Source organism: Phyllobates terribilis, unplaced genomic scaffold (assembly GCF_046119375.1).
Source record: "Phyllobates terribilis strain yellow unplaced genomic scaffold, ASM4611937v1 Scaffold_13__5_contigs__length_258822181, whole genome shotgun sequence".
Classification (NCBI taxonomy): domain Eukaryota; kingdom Metazoa; phylum Chordata; class Amphibia; order Anura; family Dendrobatidae; genus Phyllobates; species Phyllobates terribilis.
In genome coordinates, this window is record NW_027362773.1 from 134,575,742 (window position 1) to 134,593,944 (window position 18,203).

An 18,203-nucleotide genomic window follows, 5' to 3' on the forward strand; every position below is an offset into this window, starting at 1 on the left:
ACCCGTGGATTGCGGTCAGAGATAACCGCCGCTGCGAGGCAGACCACTGAGGCTGGTGTTGGTGTGCAGCACAGGGGTAGGACAACTCCCCACGGGAAGAGTGTAGCCTCAGGGCAGTGTAGGTGAATGCTGGGGGTGATAGTGCAGACCGCAATAGTAAGAGTTCAGAGTCCGCTTCAAACAGTCCAGGGTCTTTATTGCAGATGTTATTACTGACCCAACAGGAGTACCGGTTAGGAATGGGCCTGGGTATCTGAGAGCATTCGGGCGAGGCCCACTGATCAGGGTGAGTGTGTACGCCGGCCGTTCTCTCTCTATACTCTTGCTGACTATCCCCCTTTTCGTGGTGTAATAGCCCACGTCCCTGAGCTGGCCGTGTACTTTGCCTGTATGGCTTGCGACTCGGGCCTTGGGTACCTTTTGCTTCTCTTTGCTGTACTGGTCCCTCTGTGTGGCGGAGCCTCCAGGCTTCTTAGGCCAAGGGACTTGAAATCCCTCGCGTTTTGGTTCTCTGCTGCTGGGCTTGCAACCCTGACAGCCTCGGACCCCAATGTCCGGTGGTGTTTCTCTCAGCCAGGAACGGCTCTCGTCGCCTCTGTCCCTGGCTCGCAGTCTCTCCTCCGCCTCACGGACTCCTCAGCTGCTGCTGACCTGTCCCTCTTCTCTGAGAACCCTTCTGGACACTTCAGAAGTGGGTTCTGGTTTCTCTAACCCTGCCCCAGTTCCAGCTTTTATAGGGGCAGCCTGCTCCCCCTACTGGCCTGGGACAGGAGGTGCTGCATGCTAATGGTCCCTGACCAGGGAACCTCCCTCCTGCTCTCAGACACAGCCTTTAATATTTGTGGCATCCAGGCCTGGGGTGACACATTCCCCCCTAATAAAATTTAGTACTCCGGGACTAAGCCTTTTTGGCCAACAACAAACAGGGTATAAACAATAACATAACATATTTACAAGCACATTTTGTCCTTAAGGTCACGGCGCTTCCGTGACCGGGTGTCCATATCACCCAACAAGGTGAAGTTTTCCACGGTGTGGGGACCTGTATCCATAAACCCCAAGTTCCTGGCCTTGGGCGTGGCGACAAGGCCGAGCTGACTACTTTGGGCCACAAGGGAGCCACGCCGGACAGGTTTTTCTTCTGTGGCCATCTTCACAAGAGGGCACCACGTGCAACTATCTACAAGACAGTTCCGGCCATTCAGTGTCCATGACCTGTCAGTCCATTGTATCTAGGAAAACTGGGAAAACAGTATTAATAACCAGGGTACAAACATAAAACATTAAATATATACTTTACATTCAGATCTTCCAGCGAGCTGGTATTTGACCCCTAGTTCTCCCGGTTGACCTGCGTAACCCACTGTCTGGTGGTGATCTAACCTGGCTTTCCCCACTATCATTTAGGGTACAGCTACTAGCTGTGTTTACAGGCAGGGCAGGCAGCTGTCTGCGGGTCCTTTGGTTTACCGCAGGTATGGCAGGCTCACTGTCAGCAGGGGGTTGACTCTCCTGGGCTGCTGGCATGGGTTCTTCTGCCTCCAGGGCTGCTTGTTCCTCTTGTTCTTCCTGCTCTCCTGTAGGCTCCTGCTGGGTAGGTTGAAGGAAGTGTAGGACGGGTACCACTATGGCATCGTTTATCCGAGTCCAGGACCGGGGGAACTCTCCGAGAACGGTGCTGACCATTTCTTCCTTGTCCACTGCGGGCTCAAGGTCATCTTGATCTTCACTTGGACTCTGCAGTTGCTCGGGGCACTGTTTTAGGTGGTCTCTGGAGACAGTGCTAGTGGTTTCTCCTCCATCCTTGGTAATTACACATACCTTCGGGTTGTCGTGGTTGGACGGCAGTACTGTGGACGGGTCGCTCTCCCACTGGTCATCTAGCTTGTGAAGCCTTCTCTTCCGCTTCTGGACCTGCTCACCAGGTTCTAGGGGATCAGCAGGGGCGTGTTGGTTGAAGAGCCTCTCTTGTTTTTCTCTCGCTTGAGCCAGACTCCTCTCCACACTCTCCTGTACCTTCTTGTACTGTAGCCGCTGTTCCGTATCCCAGTCCGCATCTGGGGAGGTGTCCTCGGGTGTCAGGACTCCCATCTCCAGATCCATAGGCAGCTTACCTGGTCTTGCTCGCATCAGGTAAGCTGGGGTGCAGTTGGTAGCATTCACCGGGATATGGTTGTACAAGTCTATCAGGTCTGGCAGCTGCTCCGGCCACAGGCTGCGTTCTTCCAGGGGCAACGTCTTGAGGAGATCAATGATGATATTATTCATTTTCTCACACAGCCCGTTGGTTTGCAGGTGGAAAGGTGTTGTCCGCATCTTCCTACAGCCGTAGAGGTTGCAGAATTCCTGGAAGACTTCCGCCTCAAACGCTGGACCTTGATCTGTCAAGACCTGTTCCGGATACCCGTGTGGACGGCAGAAGTGTTGTTGGAAGGCTCTGGCCGCCGTTTGGGCCGTCAAGTCTTTAACCGGGACCACCACCAAGAACCAGGAGTAATGGTCCACAATCGTGAGGGCATAGATGTAGCCGGACCGGCTTGGAGCTAACTTCACATGGTCCAGAGCTACCAGCTCAAGAGGCTGCCTGGTGACGATGGGCCTCAAGGGTGTCTTCTGGCTGGTACAGTCATTCCTTCTGAGGTGACATGGGCCACAGTCCCTGCACCACTTCTCTATGGCCCCTCTCATACCGATCAAGTAGAACCGCTCTCTCAGTAGGAACTCCAGTTTCTTCCACCCGAAGTGTCCCGCTCTGTCATGGTTGGCCTCCAGGACCATTTCTGCATCCCGTCTCGGGACCACTACCTGCCAGGTCAGCTCGTGGGTCCGGTGGTTGACAAGCCTTCTGCATAGCTTACCTTCGTAGAGGAATAGCCTGCTTTTCTCCTTCCATAACTGCTTTGCTTCCTCTGGAGCGTCCGGGCAAGGGCTAGCGTCTGCCTGGGTTAACAGGTCTTTCACCAGGCGAACTGCAGGGTCACTATCTTGCGTTTCAGCCCAGCCGTGGTGGGGTAAGGGGTTAAACATGATGGTGGTTAGGTCTTTGTCTCTTACCCGGTGAGAATACTGAGTGGCCCCATACCGGTGGAACACAGGGAGCTCTACTTCCTCCAGCTCTTCCGAGTCTTCTTCTCCTTCGGGTAGGTGGGGCATTCTTGATAGGACGTCTGTGTTGGCGTTGGCTCTGCCTGCCCGGTATTTGATTGTGAAGTCATAATTTGATAGCCAGGCCATCCACCGCTGTTCTAGGGCACCTAGTCTTGCATTGTCCACATGTGTCAACGGGTTGTTGTCCATGTACACGGTGAACTTTGCGGAGGCCAGGTAATGTTTAAACCGTTCTGTGACGACCCACACCACTGCCAAGAATTCTAGCTTGAAGGAGCTGTAATTCTCCGGGTTTCTTTCAGTGGGCCTCAGCTTCCGGCTGGCGTACGCGATCACCCTTTCTCTGCCCTGTTGGTTTTGGGACAGTACGGCTCCTAACCCCACATTACTGGTGTCTGTGTGGAGGATAAAAGGCTGGCCATAATCAGGGTAGGCCAGGATCTCATCCCCCTTGAGGGCCATCTTCAGCAGGCGGAAGGACTCCTCTTCCGGCTTGTCCCACTTGAAGGGTGGCTTTTGACTTCTGGATTTAGACTGACCTATCAGGAGGTCCTGCATTGGAGCTGCCATCTTAGTGAACCCGGGGATGAACCTTCGGTAGTAGCCTACCAACCCGAGGAATTGCCTCACTTCTTTGATGTTAGAGGGGCTTGGCCAGCTCTTGATGGCTGTAACCTTGTCGGGGTCGGGGGCTACTCCCTCAGCACTCACCACGTGCCCCAGGTACTGTACCTTCGGCTTTAACAGGTGACACTTTGAGGGCTTCACTTTCAGGCCATAGCCTGCCAGGGCTTTGAACACCTCTGCCAAGTGTTTTAGATGGTATTCGTAGGTCTTCAAATAGACGATCACGTCGTCCAGGTAAAGTAGGACCGTCTCGAAGTTTCGGTGCCCTAGACAGCATTCCATCAGCCTCTGGAAGGTCCCAGGTGCATTGCAGAGCCCGAATGGCATACAGTTGAATTCACTTAATCCCATCGGGGTGGTGAAGGCGGTCTTCTCCTTGTCAGCCTCTGCCACAGGAACCTGCCAGTACCCGCTAGTAAGGTCCAAAGTAGAGAAGAAATTAGCTGATTTTAGTGCGGCCAAAGACTCCTCTATTCTAGGCAACGGGTATGCATCTTTATGGGTGATGCGATTGACTTGTCTATAGTCCACGCACATTCTCATAGTACCGTCTTTCTTTCTTACCAGAACCAAGGGGGCTGCCCAGGGGCTACAGCTGTCTCTAATGACCCCGGCTTCTTTCATTTCTCTCAGCATGCCCTTTGCGTTCTGATAGTGTGCAGGGGGTACAGGTCTGTGTCTCTCTTTTATTGGTGGGTGGCTCCCCGTGGGGATGTGGTGTTCCACTCCCTTTACTCGGCCGAACTCTAGTGGGTGCTTACTAAAGATTCTCTCGTACTCCTGAACCACCCGGTAGACTCCTTGTTTTTGGTGCAGGGGAGTGGAGTCAGCACCCATATGGAGTTTCTGGCACCAGTCCTCCTTGTGTTTCTGGGAGCCATTATCCTCCACCGGGGGAGATGGAGGCAAAGGTTCCACGACCCTGAGAGCATTGTGTTCGACGGCAAACAATTTGGCTAGTGTAGCGTACCGGGGCACCCTTCCATGGCGGACATCAACCACCCCCCGGGCTGTCAAAATGGTGGGCCTGCTGTCTGAGTACACGGGTTCTACCATGGCTTGGTAGTCTCTCCCTCTTAACACGATTACAGTCCAACACCAGATCATCATTTCACTTTTGGGAGGCATGGCAATGGGGAACAGGTCGCTCATCCTCACGCTACCGATCTCACCACCAGACAGTTCTACCTGTTGCCATCTCATCAGGGCTCTTATCTCCTTCTGGAGGACCCTCTGTTGGCTGGAGCTCGCATTCATCGCCAGCTGCTGCAAAATTACAATCACTTCTGAAAGACAATTTTCAATCACGTTAGTACCCAAGGTTATTTTAGGGTGACTTTCTCGATGGTCAATGTCCACAATGATCACTCCCTGTGCCGGCAGTTCAACTTTACCAATCTTAATGGTCATCTCTCTGAACCCCACCTGCGGCACGGGCTGGCCATTGCTGGCGATGATGCTCAAGTCACTGTCTGGATAGCGGGTTATGTCAGTGTCACTCCAGTACTGGTTGAAAAGTACATAGGGGATGGTAGTCACTTGGGACTCGGTGTCCAGCAGTGCACTCATGGGGATACCGTCCAGCACTATGGGTAAAACCGGGCGTCCCCCTACATACTTATCACGCCAATTAGATGGGCCTGGTGACCTTATGCCTGGGGGTTGGCCCTCTGCCCCAGGTCGGACCCATTTAAAGTACAGTACCTGGCTACGTGTCCCGGCTGGCTGCAACGGCAGCAAATCGTCTGTCCATCATCAGTGTAACGATCGGCGGGCCTCCCTCTGAACGAAGGGATCCTCCTCCGTCGATGCCACGGGACATCCTCCGGACTGGAAGCCAGCTTGATTGGTCCTGACGGGTCCATCTGTAACGACTGTACGGTCCTGGTCAATGCAGCAACACTCTTTGTTAGTTCTTGGACCTGATGGTGCAGGTTTGCAGGCGGGGATGGATTTAGGGCCTGCGCATCAGCCCCCACAAGGTCTGCAGGGTAGGGCGCTGCCTCCTGGTGGTAAGTGATGGCAGGGAGCCGGGAAACTACAGCGCAACCTGGTACGGGTTCTCGGAGCACCCGGATGGCCCTATCTTTGAACTGTGCAAAAGTCAAATCGGGGTTCTGTAGGGCCATGAGGCGCAGCTGGGTTCTGTGGGCGCTTGACAGCAGACCTTCTATGAACTGATCAGTCAACAGTTTATCGGTATCCTGCACGCTGCCAGGTTCAGCTTGTTTGATTGCTCCCAGAGCTTCTTGCAGGTTCAAGGCATAGTCTCTGATACTATCTTGGGCTCGCTGCTTACAGCCATAGAACCGCATTTTGATTTCTGCTGAGGTACGGGTGTCAAAGTTGTCCCGTAGACGGGTCAGAACCCCCCTTACAGTCCTTTTCTCCTCAGCTGTCCAAGACTTTACCTCCCGCTGGGCCGCACCAGTTAACTGCCCTATCAGTATGCTTACTTTCTGTTCTTCTGTCAGGGGGTAAACTTTGAACAGGCTATACAGCCTTTCTTTAAAGTCACCCAAGGTATGCGACTCGCCGGCATAGTGTGGCAGCCAGGCCGCTCCGGGGATGTAGGGCATGGAAAACGGCATCACAGCTGCAGCGGCTACACTGGTGGTAGAGGGTTTCTCCGCGTCCGACAGCTTCCTCCCCCCTAGTTAACCGTGGCCTACCTTCCGCCGATCCTCTTCTGTAGGCCTCGGCTCCGCTCTCGATGCTCTGGGCGAGGACCTTGCGTCGCACGGCGATGACATCGGCGTCCGTTGGATCTCCTTCCAGGACCTTGCGCAGCGTCTCAGCGTAGGGCGGGGCTTCAGGTCTCGCACGTTTTTGACATCCACGCCCCTCTTCTTCCCACGCGGCGTCCCGAAGATGGCGCCCGATGGCGGGCAACGGCTCCGATCGGCGGGAAATGGCCCCGAATGGCGGGAAACTTCACTCAGGTAAGTATAAAGTCTTTCACAGGCACGCAATACCCGTTTGTGGCGGGTTGGTCACAATCCTGCCGACTACGCCAAAGCTGACTCACCCCCTGGGCCGTGGGGTACCTGGAACCGGGCTTCTATGCGATGCTGGGGGTAGTAGTGGCAATCCGATCCCGTGGCTCAGGGTGGTCAGACCAAATTTTGGCAGTCTATTTATCAGTGTTTTGAATGTCCGACTACGCCACCCGTGGATTGCGGTCAGAGATAACCGCCGCTGCGAGGCAGACCACTGAGGCTGGTGTTGGTGTGCAGCACAGGGGTAGGACAACTCCCCACGGGAAGAGTGTAGCCTCAGGGCAGTGTAGGTGAATGCTGGGGGTGATAGTGCAGACCGCAATAGTAAGAGTTCAGAGTCCGCTTCAAACAGTCCAGGGTCTTTATTGCAGATGTTATTACTGACCCAACAGGAGTACCGGTCAGGAATGGGCCTGGGTATCTGAGAGCATTCGGGCGAGGCCCACTGACCAGGGTGAGTGTGTAGTCCTACCGTTCTCTCTCTATGTTCTTACTGACTATCCCCCTTTTCGTGGTGTAATAGCCCACGTCCCTGAGCTGGCCGTGTACTTTGTCTGTATGGCTTGCGACTCGGGACTTGGGTACCTTTTGCTTCTCCTTGCTGTACTGGTCCCTCTGTGTGGCGGAGCCCCCAGGCTTCTTAGGCCAAGGGACCTGAAATCCCTCGCTTTTTGGTTCTCTGCTGCTGGGCTTGCAACCCTGACAGCCTCGGACCCCAATGTCCGGTGGTGTTTCTCTCAGCCAGGAACGGCTCTCGTCGCCTCTGTCCCTGGCTCACAGTCTCTCCTCTGCCTCACGGACTCCTCAGCTGCTGCTGACCTGTCCCTCTTCTCTGAGAACCCTTCTGGACACTTCAGAAGTGGGTTCTGGTTTCTCTAACCCTGCCCCAGTTCCAGCTTTTATAGGGGCAACCTTCTCCCCCCTACTGACCTGGGACAGGAGGTGCTGCATGCTAATGGTCCCTGACTAGGGAACCTGCCTCCTGCTCTCAGACACAGCGTTTAATATTTGTGGCATCCAGGTCTGGGGTGACAAGAGTGGTGGGTCATGTGACTACAAATATACAATATGCTTGCTTCAATTGAATTGAGAAAGGCCATGCATGTCTAGTCGTAATGTAGCCGGGAGTATGCATATCACTTACTAGTGGTCACATGCTGTGAGGATTCAGTAGTTTCCGGTCACATAAAGTGACTGCAAACTCTCATGACAAACCTGGATATCTCTTTAAGGTACTTTTTCACTACTCAAGTAATCAAACGGTGTAAACAATCTAACAATCTGACAATCACCCAACAAACCAGCAAAAAGATTGTTCATCTGTTGAAATGATCCTTTGGTTTGCTTAAAAGATTATTGCTCTTGGCAGCATATCGTCATGTAAACATGACCTGTGCTGCCAAAAATAATGGCAGCCTATATGTGCAGAACAATTTATTACAGACTGTTCTATGTGCAAATTAAAAATGGTCTGATATATATACTGTATATAGATAGATAGATAGATAGATAGAGATATTAATGTTCATGTTACCTTAATTATGATTGTTTTGGCTGCAATGAAATATCAAATGTATGTATTGTATTCCAGGAATTGCGATGCTTGATCCAATGATGCCAACCCCAGCTCCAATACGTAAGTAACCCAAAGCTAAGACTAAAAGTTAATGTATTTGAAGATGTCTCACGTCACTTAACAGCCGATAATACACAAAAATCTTTCCACTCTCTTTGAGATCTGAATGCATCATGTATGTTCAATAGAAATCACGGTATATCTTGTATTTTACTGAAAATATTTTAAAAATACATCCTTCTTTCTGTAAAACCTACAAGACGCAAAATAAACATAAACCCTGCTGTAAATAAATAAAAAGCAAGTGCATTTAAATAAAATAGGGTTCTTAGTAACACTGTTTTTCATCAAAAACAGTATAAATACTTTCCTACCGCGACAAGGTGAACCCGTTCAGGAAAGTCCTACAGTGTCTAATATTAAAAACCTTACCATGTGTCAAAGTTGACCTCTGTGTGAATAAGGGCAGACAAAGGATCGGGTCCCAAACAGTGAACACCAACCAAGGGAAGCTTTAAATGTATTATTCAGCCCTAGGAAGGGAGGCCACACCCTAGTTTGCACAAAATGCAAATAATATAAGGAATCCTTCTATCTGTGTGGGGTAACCTTTAACAATAAGGCATGTATTACTGCAATTACAAACACAAAGTAACATCCTGACCTGAGGCACACATATAAAAAAATAAGACGCAAAAGTCCCTTAAAAAAATTATTTGGCAGTGTAGGCAGGGTTATGATGCATAGGCGCAGTCAAGGAAGTGCATGCCTCCCAACTTTTTAAGACTGAGAGAGGGAAATGAATTATGGCACATACACGGTAATTGCTACCTTATTGAAACACCTTAGTACTCTCACCTACCACGATACCCCATTCATGGCCAGCATACAGTATGAAGCACACCAAACTTCCCTTTTTACACACAAAATGACACCCTTAGGCCATGGCCCCACTATCAGTATTTAGTCAGTATTATTTCTCAGGAGTCGGATACAAAACCAGGAGTAGGTGATAAATGCAGAATTGGTGCATTTGTTTCTATTATACCTTTTCTCTGATTGTTCCTCACCTGGTTTTGGCCCCACTCCCGAGAAAAAATACTGACCGAATACTGACCAAATACTGACAGCGGGGCCGTGGCCTTATAGTGATTTCCTCAACACAATTTGCCTCGACAGAACCCCCACATGCACATTATGATGACCCTACAGTGCCCTCTACAGAGTATGATGCCACCAACAAAATGCCCACCAACAGTATAGTACCCTCATAGCTCCAACACAGTGGGATGTCCATACAGTTTTCCCACACAGTATGATGATTATCACATCTTCTCAACAAAGTAAAATGGCCCCCTTAGTTCTCCAACACAGTATGATGTATCCCACAGCCTTCTACCCACTACAGAGTATGATGCCCGGAGAGTTCCCCTCAGCACTATGATGGCTTCATTGCTTGATGACCTTCACACAGTATTATGTCCCCTCAGTTCCCACACTTCACCTAAAGTGCTGACAATGTGTAGACTGAGGCTTCACACAGCAAGTGTGATCTAGTAATGTAGGGTACAGGCAGAACAGTCGGGCATGAAGCCAACCACTCCATAGTCCATCATTTTTTAGTGGTCACGTGGTCTGCCTCTATCAAAAGTACACCAGGGACCAGTTAGTAAGCATGTTTGTGTGAAATTACCTCATTATGATAGAAGTTACATTTTGCCAGCAAATGACCAGGGCAAAATTTTAAAGGTAAGGTCATGTCACCATATTTTTTTTAAGTGTAAATATACTTTAAAAAGATGGCCAGGGACTATAGGGAATGTCTGACTAGTCCTATGAGGTTCTCGGCAAATTTCTGCCTGCAACCCTACTGCTGCTTGACAGATCTCTTCCTATGTACACATGGAACAGACCTATCAATCAACTGTAGGGGGTGCGAGAAGCCGGCAAGGGATCAGAGTAGACTAATTTAGCCTTTTTCAATCATGTATTTGTTTACTCCGAAATGCCACAGAGTTTCAGACTAAAAGATACCTGACTACAATCGCGCAGCCAGGCTCTGATTCATGCTGCCCGTGGTTGACAGGTTCCTTTTAAATCATAATGCACTGATAGCCTGTAGCTACCATTGCAGGGAGCAGAGTATCTTAGTGCTCTCACACCAACTGTGGTAAAGCGACTTGCTCGGCTCTCCAGAGGCAGACACAGGACACATGATTTAGATTAACTTCCTGATGGCTTATTCTGTGGCATAAACCCCACCAGTGTCCCATAAAAATAAAAAGACCCTCTCTGGGTTAATGGGAAAAAACAAAAAGATAAGGTATGACAGAGTCCAATAGTAAGTGAGGCTCTGCCCGCTGCTGGTAACACAGTGAAGTCTTCAGCAACACCAGTCCTCCGGTGTTGCTCTCTGGTTTCACCCAAATACAGCCTGGAGACTTCACTCTCCAAACCACAAACTCCAGAGAAACAAAGCTGACTGAGCATTTAACCCTGCTCAGCCACACCCTGAGGGGAGGTAGGGGAATGGCCTCCCACCCTCTTTGCCATTCCCATAAGCCACACCCTTTTAAGAGAGTTAACCTCCAGCATATAACATGCTGGCAGAAATTCAGTAGGTTTCAGTTCACACAGGAGAGCATCCTGAGTGGCACATATTTCCCCTCGTATATCAGACCAGTGACTCTGTCACATATTCCCCCTCTCTGCCCAAAGCCGAGGGTTTGGGCACCTTCTGATACCAGACAGGGAATCCTGGAGAGGGCATCAATGTTCCCATTTAACATTAACTATGCTCCACCTGGAAGTTAAAGTCCCGAAGACCTAGGAAGCATCTAGTTAAAATAACAAGGTACAGCAATAGGGGTTCAAGAAAACCACACAGAAAAATGAGTATTAAAGCGAGTGTAGTGCTACAAAGAGTTAAAACTTAACATTTATTACAACTGAATAAAAAAGTAATAAACAAGTCCAAAGGACCTAAAAACGAGTATAAGCCTGTCAGTGATAGTGAGTGACCCTAAAAATCAATAGCTCATTATGTCCAGGAATATAACCATATGTGATACCAACATAGTCTACCTGTAACATCACACAGTAAATGGCGGGAAAATAGTAACGGAGGTCTCAAGACAGTGTCTCAAACGTATTGTGTCTCAGCCCACAAGAACCTTAATACATTTACACAATTAATGGTGAGCCTTTAAACACCTATAAATATATTAATGGAACGACCTCACCAGATAGAATGTTGGTTCTTGCTCTCTGGCTTTAAGACAGCTCCATGTGATGGGGCATCCAAAACCTTATTCAGCCTCCAGCAACTCACAGCACACCGCTCCCAACGCGTTTCATTGCCTCAGCTAATCATCAGGGGAGAAGAGGGTGTCATGTGGTATAGAAGCTGGCATCAAACGCTCAGCTTATCCATTAGACAGTGCCGATAACAGGCAGATAGGTCCTCCTTTTGAATATGCCCGCGCTGACAAGCGGGCGCGTCACTTCCGGTTCCGGCCAGACGGCATCCGGTATGTGGAACGCAGGCGCCGGCCGTGACACGCAAACGTCACTTCCGGCTCGCGCGTCCCACAGGAAGCCAGTGCACAGACCAGGAAGCGACGAGTAGGGGAAATGAACACAGTGTGCCCACACATAGCACGCCGCGGTGGGTGGTGACAAGAACCCCCACCCACCCAAAATCACCCCCACCAGGAGGAGTGTCAGAAAAAAAGAGAACAATGTATGACACTCCTCCGGTCACATACCATATGCCGCGCAGTCTATAATGACCACGCTAGACATACCCCAGTGGTCAAAAGACTGGAGATACTTCACGGGTCAAGTCAGATCAGTGGTAATGAGGCAGAGGACAACCTCGCACACATAAAGCCCAAAAAGAAGGAAAGGTAATTTGTAAAAATAGGGAGAAAACTGGGGAGGACCGCACCTCCAGAGCAAGGGAAGGGGGAAGGGGGAGATGAGAAACGGGAGGAAGGAGAGTGGATAATGGGGCATAACGCAGGAAAAGATATTGAGCAAAAAATCAAAATCAACCAGATGAATACATCGAGGGGAGTAGAGACAGCAGAGGGGACTACACAGCCCTATTGATAAACTAGTGAGGACTGTCCCTACCTGTCAGTGGAGGTTGGCACCCTAAAACCTGCGCAAGTGGCGCCCCCACTCCGCGGCGGCTGTCCCTACTCTCCTTGCCCTATTTCGCCCTGCACTCATAAGAAGGACCTGTAGGACAACTGTTCATTTAGGCCCTGAGGGGCCATTGTCTGCAATCTAAAAATCCACTTAGTCTCCCTTTGGAGAATCAATTTGTCCCAATCACCCCCTCTTGGCGGGGCAGTCACTTTATCGATTCCCATGAATCGTATCACGTTCGTGTCGTTAGGATGCACATTGTTCACATGTCTCGCCAGGGGGGTGTCTCTTTTCAGGGCTATATCCCGTTGGTGTTCCCCCACTCTTCTTCTCAGTTCTCTTTTAGTTTTCCCCACATATTCCACCCCGCACACACAAATGGCCATATAGATTATCCCCTTGGATCTGCAATTGATAAAATGTTTGACGACAAAGGTTTCTCCGGTGACATTGCTTCTAAAGTCCTTTCCTTGTATCATAACTTTACATGATACACATCCACTACATCTGAAACTACCATTGATAGAACTTATTAACCAATTGTTTCCCAGATGACCCGTGTAGTGGCTGTGGACCAATCTGTCCCTAAGGGATCTGCCCCTTTTATAGGTAATCATGGGTCTTAAATCGACCACATCACCAATGTCTTCATCCATTTGGAGGATTGGCCAATGTTTGTGTAGTATCTCACGAACTGTATGTGCCTGATTGGAGAAGGTAGTAATAAGTCTACATGGAGCACTATCTTTGCTCGGTTTAGGGGGTGGGTGTAGTAGGGAGGTGCGGTCACTAGCCAGAATCTCACCATAAGCCTCGGCCACCACCTTCCTAGGGTAACCCCTCTCGTGAAAACGCCGACAGAGGTCACTGGCCTGAGTTCTGAAAGTGACGTCATCCGAGCAATTTCTTTGGATCATCCGAAGCATCTAGTTACCCTGTCATTTTTACCCCTCTTTTCCCTCAACCATCTTAACGGGGCATGATCTGAAACCAACTTAAACTTCCGACCTAGTAAGAGTATCTACTGCCCACTTTATGGCTACACACTCTTTCTCTACTATTGCGTAGTTCTTCTCGCATGACGAAAGTTTCCGGCTCAGGTAGAGAATGGGATACTCTTCCCCATTTATCTCTTGAGAGAGTACGGCTCCTACACAAACCTCTGAAGCATCTGTCTGGACCACAAACTGTTTCTTAAAGTTTCTTAAAGAACCGGCTGCTTACACAGTGCTTGCTTCATCTGTTGGAATGCGGTCTCTGTTTCCTCCGTCCACTTCACCATGGTTGATCTGGTGCCTTTTAGGAGATCCGTCAGTAGCGCGGCCATCATGGCAAAATTCGGGTTAAACCACCGGTAATATCCCACCATTCCCAGGAATACTCTTACTTTCTTCTTGGATAACAGTTGCGGCCAGGTCTGGATTGCCTCCACTTTATTTACTTGCGGCTTTATTTCGCCTCTTCCGACGATATAGCCCAAGTACTTGGCCTCCTCTTTTCCAATGGCACATTTTCTTGGATTTATGGTAAATCCAGCCTTTCTTAGAGCATCCAGAACGGCCTGTAGTTTAGGTAGGTGACTAGCCCAGTCTGGGCTAAAGGCTACAATGTCGTCAAGGTAGGCTGCGGCATACATCTTATGTGGGGCTAGGATCCGATCCATAGCCCTCTGGAAGGTAGCTGGGGTCCCTTGTAGTCCGAACGGCATCCGAGTGTATTGAAAGCACCCATCAGGTGTTGAGAAAGCCGTCTTCTCCGTGGTCATCTGGGACATGGGGATCTGCCAGTAGCCCTTCGTCAGGTCCAGAGTGGTGATGTACCTCTCCGGTCCAAGCCTCTCGAAGAGTTCGGGCCATCGGGTATGCGTCACACTTGGACACCTCATTCAGCCGGCGGTAGCCATTACAAAACCTCCACTCTCTGTTGGGTTTTGGTACGAGGACAATTGGGCTCAACCACCCACTCTTTGACTCCTCTATCACCCCGAGGTCTAACATCCACTTCACCTCGGCCGAGATCACCTCCCGGCGTGCTTCCGGAATCCGATACGGCTTCAGATTCACTCTTACATGTGGTTCTGTTAGCACGTCATGCTCGACCACCTGAGTATGCCCCGGCAACTCTGAGAAGAGCTACCGATTTTGCTGCAGCAGTTCTCGACACTGTTGCTTCTGGACCAGCGATAGAGTTTCTGCTATCATGACCTCCTCAACCTTGACTTCAGGAGTGGCTCCCAGGTAAGGAGTTTCCACCGCTTCCCAGTCCCGTCACAGCTTGAGAAAGTTCACATGGTATATTTGGTGCGGCTTTCTTCAGCCAGGCTGGTGGACTTTATAATTAACTTTGCTGACTTTCCCCACCACCTCGTACGGACCTTGCCATTTGGCCAGGAACTTGCTCTCAATTGTAGGGATTAGCGCAAAAACACGGTCCCTGGGCTGGAACTGCCTCAGCCTCGCCGATCGGTTATAGACCCTTACCTGGGTGTCCTGCACCTGGAGGAGATGCGTTTTCATGATCGGCATCTCTCTCGCTATTCTTTCCTGCATATGGGTGACATGTTCAATGAAGCTCCAGTGTGGCGTAACCTCGGCTTCCCGTGTTTCCTTTGCGATGTTCAGGAGCCCTCGCGGATGTCGTCTATACAGGGGCTCAAACGGAGAAAATCCGGTAGAGGCTTGTGGAACCTTCCTTACTGAGAAGAGCAGGAATGGCAGCAGGTAGTCCCAGTCACGTCCATCCTTCTCTACGACTTTCTTGAGCATCACTTTCAGGGTCTTATTAAAGCGCTCTACTAAACCGTCTGTCTGCGGATGGTAAACAGATGTCCGCAGCTTGGTAATCTGGAGAACCTTGCACTGCTCCTTCATTACCTTGCTCATGAACGGGGTCCCTTGATCCATTAGGATTTCCTTCGGCAGCCCGGTCCTGGCAAATATATGACCCAGTTCGCTGGCTATGCATTTGCTCGAAGAGTTCCTTAGCGGTACCACTTCTGGATACCAGGTCGCATAGTCCATGATTACTAGAATGTATTGGTGGCCTCGGGCTGATTTGACTAAGGGCCCTACTAGGTCCATAGCAATCCTCTCAAAGGGGACTTCTATCACTGGTAGTGGAACTAGCGGACTATGGAAGTGGGAGGAGAGAGCGGTTATTTGGCAGGTGGGACAGGACCTACAGTAGTTCAGAATTTCTCGGTAACATCCTGGCCATTAAAACCTTCTTAATATCATAGCATACTGCTATCTTTGGCGCCATTAGGACGCACACCTCGATCTCTATTTTGTTGAAGACACTGTGTGCAAATTTGTCTTCAACAAAATGGCACCGGAGATCGCACTATGTGCAGGCACGAACTCTGGTGCCACACTCCTCCAGTCTCGCTGGAGATCGAGGACACGCTGCAAGGGAGAGGGGAAAAGGTGAGTCGGAGTGTTTTTTTTATGGATGGAAGAACAGCAGAACAGGCAGGATGGGGGAGCATATACCAGGATGGGAGACCTGGATGGGGGAGCATATACCAGGATGGGAGACCTCAATGGGGGAGCATATACCAGGATGGAGGAGCATGTACCAGTATGGGGGACCTGGATGGGGGAGCATGGACCAGGATGGGGGACCCAGATAAGGGGACCATATATCAGGATGGAGGGGCATGTACCAGGTTGGGGGGAGCATATACCAGGATGGAGGAGCATGTACCAGGATGGGGGAGTTGGATGGGGGAGCATATAACAGGATGTAGGATCATATACCAGTATGGGGGACCCGGATATGGGGACCATATACCTGGATGGGGGGGAGCATGTACCAGGATGGGGGACCCGGATAAGGGGACCATTTACCAGGATGGGGGGGAGCATGTACCAGGATGGGGAACCTGGATAAGGGGACCATATACCAGGATGGGGGGGAGCATATACCAAGATGGGGGACCCGGATGGAGGAGCATATACCAGGATGGGGGAGCATTCACCGGGATGGGGGATCATTCGGTTTCAGTCATGGGGTCTGGTCCGGCATCGGTTCAGTCATTGCTTTGAGAATACAGAGCGGCCAATGTAACCCCGGCCCTGACTGACAGCTGGCCTAAATGCAGAGATAGTGTCAGTCAGTGCTGGGAGCGAGGTTATAGGGGACGCTCTGTATAATCAGAGTGGTGACCTAACCGGCACTGTCCTGCTCCCATGTCTGAAACAGAATGCTGGCGAAGAGAACAAAGTTAATTTTCTCCCTGTTGCATTCAGCTGCTGGGCTGCATAATAACGTTGTTAACCTGCAGATTAACTGTTATATATGCAGGTTAATAGTGTTATTTCTGATGAAAGGATCCCTTTAATTTTGTAGCACAATACTTCAATGAAATGGTGTCGGAGTCAGCGAATGCGCTTACCACGCTATCTGGTGCCATTTTATTGAAGACACTGTATATGCAAATTCGCAGGCAGTGTCATAAAAAAAAATGGCGCCGGAAATGTACTAAGAAAAAAGTTTGCCACCCAGTTGTAGAACGAGTTCAATAGGTGGTAGGATATACTGTGATACAGATATCAGATGTTATATACTATACACATTGTTATATCCCATCTGATGTCTGTACCACAGTATACCATACGCTAATCTGTATACTGGATATGACATTTTTTGTACAGGGATATACACTGTACTAATCACACCTGGACCTGCCTACAGGACCTCACATAGTATATATGGAGCAGTATAGTAAGTGACGTCCTGCAAGTTCAGGGTTGATCAGTCAGTGTAGGATCCTGTATGCTGATGTCTGTGGTCGCTCTGCTGGGGCTCAGTGTGATTTATTGCAGGACTCTGAATTTTCTTGCAGGTCTGGTGATGCTGGAGCCGATGATCCAGCGTGACCTGATCTGCAGCAAAGGTCAGACCCCTGCAATAAGTCACACAGAGCCCCAGCATAGCGGCCGCTGACCTGACAGTATATAATCCTGTGTTATCAGGTGAGCCGTGTCCTGCAGCCGCCTCCTCACTTCAGACATAATACCCCTGCCCCGACCTCATTTAGCGCCATCCACTGAGGTCTGATGCACAAGCTCCTCTCCGGCAGGATGATGCAGCTCGAGGCACCGCTGTGTGATGTCAGTCCTGGAGATGCAGCCACAGCGTGCAGTGCAGGGGGTGTGTCAGCCTCCCTGTGACGTGACCTGCCGGCATCTAACAGCATGTAGGTATAGTGCGGTCCCCCTGCCTCTGCCCTGCAAGGAACATTATAATGAGGGCAATCTGGTCATGGGCCCCCCCAGAGCCTTGGGCCCCGGGCAGTAGCCCAGATTGCCCTCATTATAATCCACCTATGAGGACATCCACCTGTTTCTGTGGCAAGTTCACATGTTCCTGGATCTTTGCCAGCACTCTCACGCCAACTGTGGTAAAGCGACTTGCTCAGCTCTCCAGAGGCAGACACAGGACATACAGTTTGGGTTAACTTCCTGCTGGTTTATTCTGTGGCATAAACTCCAGCAGTGTCTCATAAAAATAAACAGACCCTCTCGGGGTTAACGGGAAAAAACAAAAAGATAAGGTATGACAGAGTCCAATGGTAAGCGAGGCTGTGCCCGCTGCTGGTAACACAGTGAAGTCCTCAGCAACACCATTCCTCCGGTGTTACTCTCTGGTTTCACTCAAACACAGCCTGGAAACTTCACTCTCAAGACCCCACACTCCAGAGAAACAAAACTGACTGAGCATTTAACCCTGCTCAG

The 18,203-nt window shown here is 50.2% G+C and overlaps 1 protein-coding gene across 3 annotated transcripts in view; it reads left to right on the forward strand.

Annotated features, from left to right (window-relative positions):
* Positions 1-18,203, forward strand: part of LOC141174071 (uncharacterized) — a 239,689-nt gene that overhangs the window by 57,090 nt on the left and 164,396 nt on the right. For all 3 annotated transcript variants that reach the window (XM_073658712.1, XM_073658710.1, XM_073658711.1), the window contains exon 2: positions 8,326-8,370. In XM_073658712.1, the coding sequence (XP_073514813.1) occupies positions 8,326-8,370 (45 nt within the window). The remainder of the gene's footprint in view (positions 1-8,325; positions 8,371-18,203) is intronic.